This window comes from Cryptomeria japonica, chromosome 11, assembly GCF_030272615.1.
Source record: "Cryptomeria japonica chromosome 11, Sugi_1.0, whole genome shotgun sequence".
Taxonomy (NCBI): Eukaryota; Viridiplantae; Streptophyta; class Pinopsida; order Cupressales; family Cupressaceae; genus Cryptomeria; species Cryptomeria japonica.
This window is the reverse complement of record NC_081415.1, coordinates 155,715,722-155,733,129: the sequence shown is the minus strand read 5'-3', so window position 1 is coordinate 155,733,129 and position 17,408 is coordinate 155,715,722. Positions and strand designations below refer to the sequence as shown.

At 46.2% G+C, this 17,408-nt stretch overlaps 1 protein-coding gene across 3 annotated transcripts in view; it reads right to left on the bottom strand.

Annotated features, from left to right (window-relative positions):
* Positions 1–16,623: 16,623 nt before the first annotated feature.
* The window catches only part of LOC131066095 (DNA polymerase I B, chloroplastic/mitochondrial), a 153,233-nt gene continuing 152,448 nt past the window's right edge, over positions 16,624–17,408 (bottom strand). For all 3 annotated transcript variants that reach the window (XM_058000805.2, XM_058000803.2, XM_058000804.2), the window contains one exon: positions 16,624–17,320. In XM_058000805.2, the coding sequence (XP_057856788.2) occupies positions 17,159–17,320 (162 nt within the window). In that variant the 3' untranslated portion in view covers positions 16,624–17,158. The remainder of the gene's footprint in view (positions 17,321–17,408) is intronic.

Genomic DNA, 17,408 nt, shown 5'->3' with positions numbered 1-17,408 from the left:
TTCATTATTAGTAGCCACTCCAATCTTTTCAGAGATTTCTTTTATACAGAGACCATCAGAGTCCCTCAAAATGCAACCAATACCACTTTGGCCTGGATTGCCTGTAGAAGCACCATCAAAGTTTACCTTGTTCCACCCAACCGCTGGTGCATCCCAAATCACCCCTGCTCTTGGATTGGTCTGATCCACCAGAGAGCCTAGACCGAAAATTGGAGGGATGAGTAGGTTTGGAAGAGCCATCTTAATCTTACAATCCCAGTCCGTGAACAAATTTTTCTCAAGTGTTTTGGATTGGGCCGCCACATTTAGGAGCTTAGTCAAGTGGTTCTCAATTTTTCGCACAAAGAGACTGAGTGGCCATATCTTTACCCTGGAAGATTCTGTGGTTCCTTTCTTTCCAAATTTCCCAAATCAGAAGTGATGGGAGGATGAAGAGAAAATTAGAAAAAACCGCCTTTCCTACCGGTTTAGGCCATTGCAAAAACCATTTGTCCAACCCTACTGGGAAGGGGCTGAATTTTTTCAGTTTTCCCATGAAATACTACCAACAGTGACTGGAGAATTTGCAATGGAGAAGAAGATGATCTACAGTCTCTTCCTGATCTAGACATAAAGGACATCTGCTGGGTCCATTGATACCCATTGAATGGAGCCTTTCTTGAGTTAAGATTTTCCTCTGGCAGGCCAACCAAGCAAAGGAACCCGCTTTGGGAAGGAGGTGTTGATGCCAAAATAGATTAACAGGCCAGTCTTTTTTCTCTATAGCCGCTTCTTTCAGCTTATAGCCAAAGCATACCTTGTATTTTCCATCAGAGGAGCTGCACCACCTAATAATATCCTTATCAAGGGAAGGGAAAATAATCCTTTTGTAGAGAATGTCAGTAAATAAGTCCTTCTAAAACTGATCCAAGTCCAGCTCGTCCAAGGAGTTCCATTTCCATTTAGAAATACCATTTTCTAGGATTGAATAACCATAATCACAGATATTATGCCCCCAGAGACGACTAATTTCCTCCATAACAGGATGTAGAGAGGGGTTGTGACAAAGGGCAGCTTCACTTAACCAAGAATCAAACCAAAAGGAGGCATCCCTGCCATTCTTGACCTCCCAGGTAACCTGATCGCTTATGATTTCCTTGCTGTCCAAAATGAAATTCCAGATAGCCGAACCCCTGGGAGGGTTGTTGATAGTCAGAATCCGCTTAGGTTCTAGGTGTTGGCGGCATTATTGTACACGGGAATAACATTAGTTAATTATGTGTAATTGTTTTGGTTAGTTGGCAACCGAGGGGTGGAAGTTGCGGTGCGACGGTTGGCGCTTGCACCCCCTCGGTACCCTTTTATACTTCGGAATGTAACTTGTAAAAGACACTTACTGAGGAATAGAACATCTGATAGACTTTGTCTGCTATTTATGGCACTATTTTGCGTTATGTCCCTTATGTCTTAAACTATTCACCTGAGAGGGCAAACATTTGGCGTCGCTGGCTAGACGAACTCGGGAATGGAAGACACGGATGGCGCACAGACACAATGGGCCTACCCGTTGGTGAAGTAAACCCGGAGGTCGACGACGCGCAGACAGAACTTTACACAGGAGAAGACACGGCAACGCGAGAATTTTCGATTTTGCTCCAGGTAGCCATTCAAACATACGTTCGACGAGAAGCAGCGGAGGCAGAAATCCCACCAAGTGTCGTGTGGACAGCGCTGGAGGTTAGCACGGCAGTAAACCGGTTGATGAACCACCTCCCCCAGTTGCTTGCACAGGCATCGCTGGCACATCAGGCCCACCTGGAGGAGATTGCCCAGGAAGAGCGACGACAACAAATCCTGCAACACTACGAAGAGAACAGCCGACAAGACACGGAAAGAGATGGAGACAGGCGATGAGGGAATTGAACTGTGAACTTCTTATTTTCAAATAAAAGTGTCATTGACACGAGTTGTACTTGGGCAGATGAATTAATAAAGACATGTTTTGATTAAAAGATTTGAGAGTTATGGAAATGTGCGACAATTAATGCCAAACCTCTTGAATAAAGATAGAAATAGAAAACCAGAAACGAATGAGTGGGAGGCCGCGCAGAGGGCTTTGATTCTGGACCAGCAAGTAGAACGTAGACGGAGGCTAAGGCAACTTGCCGAAGGACAACCTGCCGAAGGGGGGCCCGAGGGGAACCAAGGAGGTGTCACGGAAGGTGCAGAGGCCGACGGAAATTTCTACGCGTCGCTAGATCATCGTAGGATGCGGAGCCACGAAGAATTTTTAGAAGAAACAAGGTTACGGCGAAATCTAGTCGAGGAGACTTGGGATCAGTTTAGGAACTTATCCCTCACGCCACGGAGTGAAGATCACCAACGGGAAGCAGGAGTAGGAGCGTGTTAGAATGAAGGGGAGGGCAACAGTACGGGTGTAGGGGCCACACGCGACAGGCAAAACACCGTACCTCCAGGACACACCACCAACACTACCGGAGGTAGCAGCGCAGGGCCACAGACACAGACACAACTGCCTCTAGGAAGACGACCAGGGATGGCGAGCAAACAAAAGTTACCAAAGTTCACAGGGGACGGCAAGGAAGACCCCTTATGGCACTGTCGTACATGTGAGACCATTTGGTCCGCCAACGGAGTAACAGACCACGATGACTGGGTACAGCAGTTCCCAGCCATGTTACGAGGAGTCGCCATAGATTGGTACTCCGATATAGATAAGCAAAAAGTGGCCACATGGGCTACCCTACAGAAGGAATTCACGGAGGAGTTCCGATTGCTTCGTGATGACAACGAAATTGTGACAGAGATATATAGTACCAAGCAAGGTACTAAGGAGACAGTACGAGCATACAGTCGGAGGCTGAAAGAACTCTTGGGTAAAATGGAGAGCCAGCCGGCTGAGGGCTTAAAAAAACGATGGTTCGTGGAAGGATTGAAATCCTCCCTACGGAAAAAAATGAAGATTGTACCCCCGACGTCATATGACGACGCCTATAACAGGGCAATGGATCTGGAAAGCGAGTACAAAACATCAAGAAAGAAGAAAAGTAATAGATCTTCATCTGACGATGATGAAGATTCTGACAGAGAGAGTAGTAGCAGTAGCGAATCGGGTAAAAAGGTACATGCGCTCCAGAAGGACATGGAACGAATGCTGAGAGAATTCAAGGCCATGAAAGGGAGTACAAGTAAGACGGAAGAAACTGAAGTATGGTGTAGAGACTGCATGAGTGATGGACACACAAAGGGTACTTGCCCGAAGAAGGCATTCTGTGAGATTTGCCAAATGATGGGACACTCCACCAAGGAGTGCCCATACAATATGAAAACCCGAAGCCCGAACCAGGTGTTGTTCACAGAGCAGGCCATAACATCTGCACCAGCGGGTACGGGCCAGCAGACTAACACAACGGCATCATCTGGAGGATACCGGGATAAGAGACGTGGCGGCGGCGGAAGAAACAATAACAATAACAACAACAAAAACCGGATCCAGTACGATGCCAAGGGTCGGACGATGATTCAATGTAGGGCCTGCAATCAGTGGGGACACTTCGCCTGTGATTGTACGAAGGAAGCCAACACTCAGCACCTCTGCCGATGGTGCGGGCCAGGCGACCACGAGGACGCAAATTGCCCGAAACCTGGTGTACACCTTCTAAACATAGAACCTACGAAGGCAAAAGTATTGGCAATCACAAAGGCGCAGGCTAAAAAGATTGCCTACCCAAATCCCCACACAGAGACCGAGAGAGTATGGGAGGCCAGAGACGAGATCACAAAAGAAATGGCCGCACAAGGACAAAACAGTCACCAGACAGCAAGTCCACCACGGACGAAGGGAGAAGAGGAAATCTTACGACAAATCTTGCAGGTAGAGGTACCGGTGAAAATTCAAGACCTCCTGGAGAGTATGCCGCAGCTAAAAACGGCTATTTTAAACTCTGTACCCCCACAAGTAAAAACGAAGGAGGTCGTGCGCCCCACAACCAACCCCGCGTTTAGGGAGGTAGCGAGCCCCGCGATCGACCCCATGTTGTTGGTAGTCAATAGCGGACGCCACCCGGCGGTGGTAGAAATGGGTATACTAGGGACCACCCTAACAGACACGATTGTGGACGGAGGGTCAGGAGTAAATGTACTCCCAGAAGCGACATGGAAAAAGTTGGGAAAGCCTACATTGTGGCCCCCTACGTTCAACCTACTAGGGGCAGACCAACATGGGATTAGACCCATTGGTACCCTCATGGGCCAGCAGGTGATGGTCGGCACGCAACCATTTGTGCTAGACTTTGTGGTAATCCCCTTAAAGCAGAAAAGATATGACGCCATCCTAGGGCGGGGGTGGCTCATTGCAGCAAAAGCGAATCATAACTGGAAGCGGAATACCCTTTCTTTGGAAAACGTCAGGAGGAAGTACGTAATCGACCTCCGTACGCAGATGGTGAGCGAGGAGTTAGCCTCTTCCTCCGACTCGGAGTCCGAGGGACACCAGTTAGCGGAGGGTGGAAATAGATGCCGCATGGAGCCCAGTGATGAAGGGGTGTTAGAACTAGAGGCATGCTCAGGGGACGATGGGGACTCCTTGAATGGCCTCTTCCATTGGCAAATGGGAGATTATGAACTATTTACACCATCGTGCAACGTATTGAGCATCGAAGAAGAACCAGATATATTTCCCCCAGAATATGGCTAGTATAAGGAAGGGGAGGCAGCAGTGAATGAGACACCGGCACACCAATTCCTGAAGGGGGAGCCTATTAAGTATCAGGAAGCCACGTTAAAGGAAATGAATCTCGGGGAGACAAGTGACCCCAAGATCATCCTGGTCGGAGATGATTGGAATCCAGTGTTGAAGGCCGCAGCCTTCAAAATTTTCCTGGAATACAAGGATGTCTTTGCATGGACATACAAGGACTTGAAGGGCGTGCCCCCAGAGCTATGTGTGCACCGAATAATGTTGGTACCAGGAGCCCAGCCAGTGAGGAAGCGGCTGTACCGAATGAACAAAAATTATGTTGTACGGGTGAACGACGAAATTGACCGGATGTTGGAAGCAGGCATAATCTTCAGAGTACAGACAAGCGAATGGGTGTCCCCCATTGTGATTTCCCTCAAGAAAGAGGCCAATCAGATCCGGATCTGTGTAGACTTCTGGTGCCTAAACGCTGTCACTGTTAAAGACCCGTTTCCCATACCCTTCACAGACAACATCTTGGAGGAAGTAGCTGGACATGAAATCTATTCCTTCATGGATGGATTCTCTGGTTACAACCAGATATCCATCGCGGAGGAAGATAGGTTGAAAACAACTTTCGTGGTGGAGGACGGTGTGTACGCATACAACCGAATGCCCTTCGGTCTATGCAACGCGCCTGCCACCTTTCAGCGCATCATCTTGCACATCTTCGACAAGATGTCAGTGAGGAACTTCAAAGCATTCCTGGATGATTGGTCTATTTACAGCGAACAGGACATCCACTTAAAAACTCTTGGAGAATGCCTGGAGAGGTGTCGGAGGGCACAGTTGGCCCTCAACCCGAAGAAATGTAGATTCATGGTACCACAGGGAAGATTGCTGGGCCACATTGTGTGTAGAGAAGGATTGAAAACGGACCCGGACAAGATTCGGGTAATAGTAGAAATGGAACCTCCGACGGATGTCACAGGGGTAAAGTCCTTCCTTGGTCATGTGGGGTACTACAGGAGGTTCATCAAGAACTTCGCTGAGGTGTCCCACCCATTGGATAAGTTGACAAGGAAAGGGGAACCATACATTTGGGCAGAGCCACAGAGCAAGGCCTTCGAAGAGCTGAAGACAAGGTTGATGGCAGCGCCCATACTGGCATACCCGAACTGGGATAGGGAATTCCACGTTCACGTAGATGCCTCAAACTATGCCATCGGGGCTACATTAGCCCAAGTAGGAGGACACGGGCTGGACCACCCCGTTTATTTTGCCAGCAGGTTGCTCTTGAAGGCGGAAAAGAACTACAGTACCACAGAACATGAAGCACTCGGTATGGTCTATGCCGTACAGAAATTTCGTCATTATCTCCTGGCCACACCATTCAACTTTTACGTAGATCACCAGGCACTCATGTATTTAGTAAACAAGCCCATTATCCAGGGGAGGATAAGTCGTTGGCTATTGCTACTACAGGAGTTCACATTTTTAATTGTGGTAAGACCAGGGCGACGCCATGTCATAGCCGACCAGCTATCCCGGATTAAGTCGGGGGAACCTCCAGAGGGAGTAAATGATGATTTCCCAGATGCACACTTGTTCCAAATAGCCGTGCTCCCTTCGTGGTACAAGAAGATTGGAGAGTACCTATCAACGTCCTGATTTCCGGAGGGTATGCCTCCAGGGGAACGAAGAAAGCTTGCATTAAGGAGCAGGACTTTTTCGCTCATCAACGGGTTACTTTACAAGATGGGGTCGGACCAGATATTAAGGCGTTGTGTCATGGAGGAAGAAGTCTCGAGTGTATTAAGGGAGGCACATGAAGGGCCCGCAGGTGGACACATGGGTCCAGACACCACAACCCGAAAGGTGCTTCTCGCAGGACTATGGTGGCCAACGGTATATCACGACGCCAGGGAGTGGGTCGTGAGGTGCGACACTTGCCAACGGGCGGGCAAACCTCTGAAGCGGGACTTCATGCCCCTCAACCCGTCGCATGCACAAGAACTCTTTGAGCGATGGGGACTCAACTTTGTGGGTCCTCTTAAGGCCAGCCGCACACGACGGTGCCGATACATTATAGTTGCGACAAAATACTTGACCAAGTGGGTGGAGACAAGGGCCCTCTAGGATAATTCGGCAGTAAGCATAGCGAAGTTTATTTATGAACAAATCATTACGCGATATGGTATACCTATTCAGTTGACTAGTGATCGGGGAGGCCACTTCATGAACCATGTCATACACCGGTTGACATCAGACTTCAAGATTTTTCACTCATTTTCAAGTCCGTACTACCCACGTGCCAATGGCCAGGCGGAGGCCACAAATAAAATAATAATGTCAGTGATATATAAGTCTTGCGGAGTGGAGAAGGATGACTGGGAGGAGCGCCTACCGTCAGTACTTTGGGCATACCGAACGACCTACAAAGTAACTACTGGACAGACTCCTTTCCAGCTAATGTATGGACAAGAAGCCGTGGTGCCAGTTGAATTCATGGTACCGAGTCTGCGGATTGCCATCGATAATCGCCTTGGCGACATGGAAAGCCTAAGGGAGAGGCTGTACGCGTTGAACAAATTGGACGAGCGAAGGATGATGGCTCAGTGGGCGACAGAAACAGCCCAGCAAAGACGGAAGGTGTGGCACGACAAGCATCTCTGGCGAATGAATTTTACTCCCGGACAGCTGGTGTTAAAATTCAACGGGAGGAACGAAATTAAACCGGGGAAATTCAAAGTCTGATGGTTAGGGCCCTTCCGGATACGTGAGGTCAATACGAACGGGGCGATAAAGTTGTGGACGCTGAACAGAAAGAAAATACCAGACGCAGTCAACGGGTCGAAACTGAAGATCTATCACGAACGGAGGGAACTGGGACCCCCCCCAGTCAGTCAACCGCTAAAAATTTGAAAAACTTGAAAAAAATAAAAAAATAAAAAAATAAAAGAAAATTTGAAAAAAATACATATATAAAAGAAAAATTGGAAAAAAAAAAAAAGAGAAAAAAAAAAGGGGCCACCGTACGGTGGGCCCACCGAAGGTGGCATCACCGACGGTGAAACCACCGACGGTGGAGCCACCGTGCGGTGGAACCACCGACGGTGGAACCATCGTGCGGCGGAGCCACCGACGGTGGAGCCATCGTGCAGTGGAACCACCGACGGTGGCACCACCGTGTGGTGGAAGCCACCGAAGGCCGCGAAAAACATAAAGCGCCGCAAGGTTAAAACGCCGCACACCGAAGGAGACACCACGACGAAGGAAGGAAGACGTCAAACCCCGCACACCGCCGAGGAAGGAAGAAAGACGCCAAACCCCGCACACCACCGAGGAAGGAAAGAAAACGTCGAACCCCGCACCACCACGCCACCACGCGACGCCAAGGAAAGAAAGAAGACGCACATCACCGAAGGCACACCACGCAACGCCAAGGGAAAAGGGAAAGGCGCCACGTACCGCACGACCACCAAGTAGCGCACAGCCAAACCAAGTCTGCACAATCCCACGCAGCCACAGGTAGACCAAACAGCAAGGGTTACGCACAGCAGGCGCAAAGGGAGGAATAAGAGCCACAGGTAGACCAAGCAGCCACACGGCGACAGCCAAAACAGAGGGCTGTTACGAAGGGTGGATTTTTCTAAACAAATCAGTTATAGGGAGATCGATGGATTCAGCCGGGAAGAGGAGTTGGAAGAAATAGCTGCACGCTTCTTCCAGTAGCAGCCAGAAGGATAGAGGTAGCAATATCAGGATCTTAGCTTCAGGAGTACGTGTTGCAGGCGGCACCATGGATGCCAACGCCCGGCAAAAACAAAAACAGAAAGCACCACAGGTTGTCGCAAGTGCGAAAAACACAGTGACGCCACAGAATGTTACTTTCGAGGGCCTGAATGGATTAGAATGCCGAAAATGGTGGCAGGACACCCCCGATAATGACCTGGTAAAGCAAAACCTCTGGAAGGCACAAGTAGAGTGGGCTATTCGGATGCCCGTGTTCTCTATCTGGGAGTACGAGGGTGCCCTACGCTTCATGGTGGACACCTTCGACAGGCATACATGCACCAGCACGTTTGAATACCTCCGGAGGGATGTCACTATATCCTTCAAAGCAAGGGATTTCATGAGGGTATTCGGCATTCCGGGCAGCCAGGGCAAGAAAATAGACTTGAAGGCCAAGAAGATGACACAGGAGGAGAAGAAGCGGTGGATTAAATTAGTCTCCCGGAATTTGACTACAGCAGAGTTGGACAATGTGGCTAGAGCCATGAAGAGTCGCGGAATCCGCAAGACTTTTGTTGCGGAGGGCCACTGGAGGTGCATCATGGATGTTATTAAGAGCAGATTGACAGGGTCGGGCAGGGCGTCGAACATTGCCCTCCCTCAGATTATGCTGATGAATGGGTTGATGAATGGCATCGTATATGACTGGGCAGCGCTACTGGCAGAGCGTATGTATGAGTTTCTGATGCTCCAGCATCGCACATTCTATATGCCTTATTATGCTATAGGGTTATTCCTGGAGGCCACGCGGGAAGTAGTGTCGGAGGACGAGTTGGAGGTACGGCCACAGGGACCGTTGGCAGCGGGAGAGCCTCCAATAATGTATTGGAGGCACTTGGACATTGGGCACTCTTCCGCGAAGTGGAAACGGGCGGTGGATAGGGCCTCGGCCTCAGGGGAACCTGATAGCGGGAGGGAGTCCAGCAGCACGGAGGATTCGGAGGAGGAAGATGAGGAGGACGATAGCAGTCAGGCAACGGAGGAGCCTGTACGAGTCCGGTTTGCCCCACCTCTGTTACCGATGGGCACAACTGCACCAGCATCTGGAGTAGGCGACACCGGTATTCCGGCCTTCGGGCAGAGTCATATGCCTGTTACACTTGGTCCCCTCCAGCACGAGCAACAGGGAGCACCGTCGGGCCCAACCACAACGGCACTTACCGAGGACATGGCAGAGTCAGGGACGGAGGAGTCACCACACCGGGTAGTGGTCGCGCAGGGGCCGACGGAGGTGGAGGATATCGAGCCTCACGTGCGGTTGGAGGTCGTGGGCAGTGATGCTGTGGTGACTGTTTCTGCTTCGTTGTTGGAGGAGCCGACGACAGCGACCCATCCCCCGGTCACAGAGATGCGTGCTGACCTCGAGGCTATGCAGAGCTGGCTCACACAGCGGTTTCAGATGACACTGGCACAGCCGGAGGGAGCTGTTGTATTCTCACCGTGTCGAGAGACTGGAGCGGAGGTAGTCCACTTGGATGACTCGTCAGGGGAGGCACATGGACTCACAGTTGGGCACGAGGCAGGGGAGGTCGCCTCTGGGCAGGCACCAGGAGATGGTGCACCTTCGATGGCGGAGGCAGTACCTTCGCAGCAGGATACAGTAGTGACCGTTCCACCAGGGATTTCCCAGTCTTCGGCACAGATGGGAGAGGATGTTGAGACTTATCTCGCTGACATGGCTGATATGGTAACGACGGGTAGGCGGGTAGTGGCCGCCACCCAGACGTAAGCATTGCAGCAGGTGGTGGTGGAGCTAGAGCAGGTCCTCCAGTTTATGCGGGTGGGCTGTCCGACAGCCTTTGCTACCTGCTTTAAGTCTCGGGGGTGGCCGACTACGGAGACAGAGGAGATGCTCCAGGCTTGGAGGCTACATCAGCCCGTTGTGGAGAGTCGGGTGACAGCAGTTGTCTGCGAGATCGAGCAGGTCTATCGGGATGCCTATTATACATTGAGGCACACACAGCAGGAGTCTGCAGTCAGGGAGCTTCCCCAGTAGCGTTGGAGAGCGAGGTGGCCAGTCAGCAGGCCTCATGGGCAGCCGAGAGGGCGCAGTTGTTGGTACAGCTAGAGGTGGCCCGCACAGAGACGGCTGAGATCCGGACAGCGAAGGCCGAGGTAGAGGGCCGCCTGGCAGCCGAGCAGACACGGTTGGCCTGCGCGACGGAGGCAGTGGATACCAAAGAGGAGTTACTGGAGGCAACACGCACTCAGCAAGTGTATGAGCTTCGTGCCCGCTTGGCGACCCAGACACCGCCATCTCACACTTCTACTTCAGGGACGCTTTCTCAGCCCCCTCCCTAGTCTTTCAGATATCTTGTATAGGTTGCATTATCTCCATCTTTGTAAGTCGCCTGGAGACGACTTTTCTTTTTGAGGGGGATGATGTTGGAGGCATTATTGTACACGGGAATAACATTAGTTAATTATGTGTAATTGTTTTGGTTAGTTGGCAACAGAGGGGTGGAAGTTGCGGTGCAACGGTTGGCGCTCGCACCCCCTCGGTACCCTTTTATACTCTGGAATGTAACTTGTAAAAGACACTTACTGAGGAATAGAACATCTGATAGACTTTGTCTGCTATTTACGACATTATTCTGCGTTATGTCCCTTATGTCTTAAGCTATTCACCCGAGAGGGCAAACACTAGGGAGTCCAGATATTTATGTTTCAAGAGCCTTGCCCATTTTTGCTTCCCGCCGTTACAGATTTCCCAAACCAACTTAGCACCCATTGCTAAATTCATAATTGATATTTGGCGAATACCGGCACCACCTGCCATTTTTGGTTGACAGATCTTTTTCCAAGCTATCAGGGGAAATTTACCTTTATCATCCGACCCATTCCAAAGGAAATTTCTCATTAGAGAAATCAATTCATCTTCAACTGCCACCGGTAATCGTAGGCAAGCCATGGCAAAAACTGGTAGCGCTGAAAGGACCGACTTTATCATAGTGAGTTTCCCAGCAGAAGATAACCACTTGCCTTTCCAAGTTGCAAGCTTGGATTTGCACTTATCAATGAGGTGCTTCCAGTAGTGAGCTCTGTTACTACCAATGAAGAGTGGGGTACCAAGAAATTTCCCAGGGAAATTAGCAACTCGGAGATTGAGAATCCTTGATAATACCGTTTGCAAGTTGAGCGAGGTGTTGACAAAAAACACTTCAGATTTGTGCCAGTTGATTTTCTGTCCAAAAGCCAAACAATAATCATCAAGGCGAGTTTTGATTGATCTGGCTTCCCACCTACAAGCCGATCCAAATAGAATGGTGTCATCAGCAAATTGAAGATGAGTCGTTCTTCAACCCCCGTTGCCACATTAACTCCAACCCAACGACCATCTTGTTGGAGAGCTCTTATGGATCGACCTAAAGCTTCAACCATTATGATAAACAAAAAGGGTGATAATGGATCACCTTGTCTAATACCTATTGTCGAAGAGAAGAAACTATGGGATGAACCGTTGACCAGAAGAGAGAATTTGGGGGAAGAGAGACAACTCATGACCCAAGTGAGCCATTCCTTGCAGAAGCCAAATTTATTGAGAACATCAAATAAGAAATCTCTGTCCACCATGTCATAAGCTTTCAGGATGTCCAATTTTAAAATCATACAAGAGTCCTTGGTTTTCCTGGCTGTGTGGAGTGTTTCATGAGCAACAATGATACCTTCTACAATGGATCTTCCAGGGGCAAACCCACTTTGTTCCTCTGATATGATGTGCTTAAGGAGGGGCTTCAATCTGTTAGCTATGATCTTTGTTACAATCTTATATACAGTATTGCATAAAGCGATAGGCCTGAAGTCACTCATCTGTTGTGGGCTCTACTTCTTCGGAATTAGAGTCAAAAAGGTGTGATTGATGGCCCCTAACATAGTCGTCTTCTTTCTTGATTCTTCTACAGCAAGGTGTAAATCTCGAGTAATAATATCCTAGTAATGATGGAAGAACGCGGCAGGGAAGCCATTCAGACCAGGAGTCTTATCCGGTTTCAACTGGAGGGTGGTTTTCCTTACTTTATAAATAGAAATGGGCGTACAGAGAGTTGTATTTTGATTAGCAGAAATGATGGATGGGATTGAGTTTAGTTATCTGGCTCTTGCTTCATGATCGATCTGATGGTCACCATTCAGCAGAGAGTCAAAGAATCTTACAGCTACCTACGCAATGTCCTCGTAATTCCTGATAGTGACTCCATCTTATCTCATAATCTCCAATATTTTGTTTCTGTTTCGATTGGCAATGGCCAACCGATGGAAGAATTTGGTGTTTTTATCTCCTTCAACCATAACTCCCTTGATTTTTGCCGCCAGTGGATTTCCTCACATCTAAGGATTTCATTTAGGTCAAATTTGAGAGAATTTTCTTTGATGAATGGCTCCTCAGTCATTCCTGAAGACGTAACAGAGTTGGTTAATTCTGCTAGTTCAGCCTTAATTCTTAATTCCTCCATATGAATATTCTTGAAGTGGTTATTATTCCATTCCTTGATCTTAACCTTAACATACTTGAGTTTTTTATTGAGAATGAGAAGTCTCGAATGATTCCTAATATCGGCTCATTCCACCAAACCACTATAAGATCATGTAGTTCAACCAATCTGAGCCACATTTTCTCAAACCGGAACAGAGTACCTCCCTCTTCTTGAGCTAAGGCGACCTCCAGACAGATTGGGTAGTGATCAGATCCAGTGAGTGATAGAATCGATGATTCGAAGGCTAGATTTTGGCCTAGCCAATCACCAGAAACACGGAACCGGTCAAGCCGTTCAGCAATATTAGTGAAGCCCAATCTTCGGTTCGACCATGTGAAAATTCCATTTTTCGGAACAATGTCTAAGAGGTGATTCTTCTCAACAAAGTCCAAGAAGTCTTTTTGGGACGTACCAGTCCTTTGAATACCCCCACTTTTCTCAGTGCCAGAAAGGATCGCATTAAAATCCCCAGCTACCACACAACTACCATCGGTAATATTGTTTAGCTTAACGGATAGGAGATCCCACAGAGCCCGCTTATCACCAGCAGAAGAAGGTCCGAACACATTGAAGAGATTGAAGTTCTCATTTCATCAAAGAATAGTGACCAAGCAATGTTGCCAATACTTATCTTCTCCCACAAGTGAGATCTTAACATTCATGGGGTTCCAAATAATTCCCAAGCCACCGGAAGCTCCATCTGATTGCCTAAAAAACCCATTCCATTGTTTCCAAACTCTCATTTTGGCCTCAATCTCAACCTTGCTCCATTTAGTTTCCTATAGTAGCCAAATATCTCCTTTGGTGTCGTCAATCTGGCGCTTAATCAAGCGCCATTTGTCACGGGCATTGACGCCCCAATGCCCCTGGCGTTCCAAGATATGAGTCTCATGACTCCTGGGGAAGGGCATTTCCCTTCCCTAAATTAAGTTTGGTTTGACCACAGGCAACACCAGCTACTACTAGCATGACTTTTTTGGACTTGCGCCCCCGCACACCTTTTGGTTTAAAATTTGGTTTATCAATAGTCGAATATGATTTTCCAAAACCTTTTAAGGAACTTTCCATTATAAGCTCTGAGTCAGGTTCAAAGTCGTCCTCCCCCTCCGAGGAGGAGGTTTCAATTTCGCCATCTTCTAGTTCAATACCTATCGAAGAGCGAGTCTGCCCTCCCAGCACCCCTATGGTGTCATTCTCCATATCTTAAGAGAGTGGATTTTCGTCTTCAATTGCCAATTGATTCCTAGGCACAAAGGGGGAGGGTGGAAGAGAGTCCGCAATTTTGGATTCAATGTCTGCCTGTAGGGATTTGGTCTTCTCCAACAGTGTGAGAAGATCTTGTTGGCTCTCGCTTTGACCAGAGGAGGGGGGGACTATGATCAAAGGGGTTGCCTCTGTTAGCGTAACATTCTCCTTCTCAAGAGAATTGTCGCAAAGGGCATCACCGATGTCATCGGTAATGAGAGGTTCCGGTTGCAGTTTATCCTCAATAGGAGATTGCATACAAATAATTTAGTTGTATCGTAGTCGAGACATCACAACTAATACCGGTATGATCCAAGGAGAAGCATTTAGGACAAATATGCAGCTGATCTTCCCTGTCAATCTTTTGAATCCAGATCTTTCCAACCCCAATAATTCTAACTTCGTCAGGGATCTTGTTGATTTGATTTATGCTAATACAAATTCTGAGAAAGCTTCCCCATAGTTTATCTTCCAAGATATCATTAGCCGATACAAAGGTACCAAGGTTTTTGCATATGTCCTTAATAACATCAATGTGCCAATAATCCGAGGGACAATTATACAATCTTATCCATACCTTGCTATCCGGCAAGACATGTCCGGGGATTGAAATTGGGCTGCCAATCGATGATGTGAATTTCAATGCCATCTAGGATATATGGACCTTTGTTTTTAGCTAATCTATCCTCATCCAACAATTCCATTCAATTTTCAAAGATGACAAAAATCTTGCAACTTCAATTTTCAATTAGACCAATTCTTCAAATTTTTTTCTAAACTTCCTCATTTAATTTGTAAAATAAATAAATGATTAATTTCAAAATCAATAAGACAGAGTAAAATATAGGCATCTCTTTTATAAAGTTTGTCAAATTGTATGACTTCTCAATTTAAATATATAGTAATTGTTAATCCATTTGTTTGTTGAAACAATTACTAATTGCATTACAATCAATATCTCATTCATATCTTCTTTCGAATTCCCAACGTTTGGATCAAATTAAGTACACTACATTTACATCTTCCTTTATTTTATTGTTGAAGATAAATGAGTTGTAGAGGCCCCAACAACATGACACAAGATTGAGCTACTAAGGTAGTCAAGGAATCTAGAAAGGAGAGGAGCTAGAGGAACTTGTGGTTAGTGACAAATTCTGGTCATGTCTAGCACATTGCATCTTTTATTGGTAGATGTAGGATACATTACAGCTTTTATATAAGATTTGATAATATCAACAATTCTGGACTTCAAATATACAAAGGCATTGATAGTGTGCTTGCCCAAATGAGGTCAACATTGATGGGATCCCACCTTATAGTACCATGAGCACATTTAATGTATCATTTAACGACGACATTGTAACATGTTAAATCGCCATCTTCAAATGGTCCACAACATAAATTGAACCCAAAATGATATGCAGGGTAGCTTAATAAAAATTCTCCTTAAAGAAGAGATGTTGCAAAATAGCCTTCTTAAATGTTAGTAGCTTAATAAAAATTTCCCCTTCAGATGAAATGTTGCAAAATAGCCTCCCAAATATCTTTAAGAAATTGCATGGTCAAAAGTAAACTTCATTGACAAATCGAGTGGATTGATTTTTTGTGAACTCATAAACCTCAAAATGTTTTGTGAAGATTCACATTTACACTTTTTTCTCACAACAATGTAGTTGATTGCAAGCAGCTGCATAGACCTTACTACGTACATTTATCATTTGTTTCTTATAGATTTCTAGTTCCTCTACTATTAGAGGAACTAATTTGCATACAACATCCACACTATTTAGAGAAATTGTGGAAGCGATTATTGCTTGCGCGTATCTCCTTGTAACTCATGGGATGTAAAGCCAAATTATCCACATGTTTATGAAGACCAAAATGTACAGCTGACATTAGTTGGAGCAATCTTGCAAGAGTTGTGAGTCCTATTCTAGTAACGCAATGCAATTTCCTAGATTTTCATCAAATGATTATTCCAATTGTTGAGTCTATTGATCAATCTGCCATGCATACCTTCTTTCAACATTTGTCATTCTGGTGTTTGCCGCTTGCCATTCCAAAACCCCTTTGAACTTTATAAAGTTGATCGATAGAAAATAAAATTAGAATTCATGTAATGATATGATTTGACAGATAGATTAATACATCTAGAATGTTTTATTTCTGAAACTTCAGCATCTTTTAGTTTAATGTTAAGATATGTTCATTTATTTATTTATATTTTAAAATTTACATATAATTTTTTTATATTGTTTTAATAACTGTCGCCTTGTCATTCTCAAAAGCTAGAAAAAAGATTGCTGTCCCCAAAACTCGGAGAAACGCTATTCTAAACCACATTGTGCAACACTCACTTGATGTTAACGAAGCAATAAAAAATGGAATCAAAGGAATTCTAGCCCAAGAGCCACAGGAGAATGCTCAAAACCCTGCAATTTAAGCCAGCTTTGGATTATAGTCAGTTTTTTAACATTGACTTTGATAATCTGTTTTTTTTCTCTTTTTCTGAATCAATCTCAGTGGCCTCCAATGTGACATTGGTGAAATTTTATTTCAAATATATTAATACAAGATTGCTTTCTGCTAATCAAAAAGAAACCTGCAAATTTTCATTTCAACCCTTCTCAACTTCTGAAATTGCAGGCCACAACTGGATGGCTCAATATCACCAAGATCAAAAGTAATTCTTGGTATTGACTTTTCTTATAATCCCAGTCAAAATTCTTCTAATTACACGGTATATGAATATTTACATCAGTCAAGTACCCATTCACAGCTCTAAACCTTACGTCACTCTGCATACAGAATTCTTTGCTCTATATGTCAGTACATCTGTTGAGGTCTCTGTTGTCAGTCCTTAGCATAATTTGCAAGTAGAATGGATAGTTCCAGTCTTGCTCAAGACAGGACCAATGACTCAAATTCAGCCGTCAAAAAAACTGTAGCTGATAGACATTGGATAAAGTTACTTTGCTGCATACCAGTTTGGAGCATATTTGGCATCAACGGCCAAGTCCACTTGGAGGATATTTTTTCCATAGAATGGATAGGACATGCAATCAACCACCAAAGACTTCGCTTCCTCGGCTGTTTCTATAGGTCCTTCTAAGATTACTTCATCATGCACCTGACAATAATAAGATTCATCAGTTTCAACATCTTGGGGTTTGTTGAAAGTTTTAGGGCTCTAGTCAAAAACTAAAGCTTTAAAATAA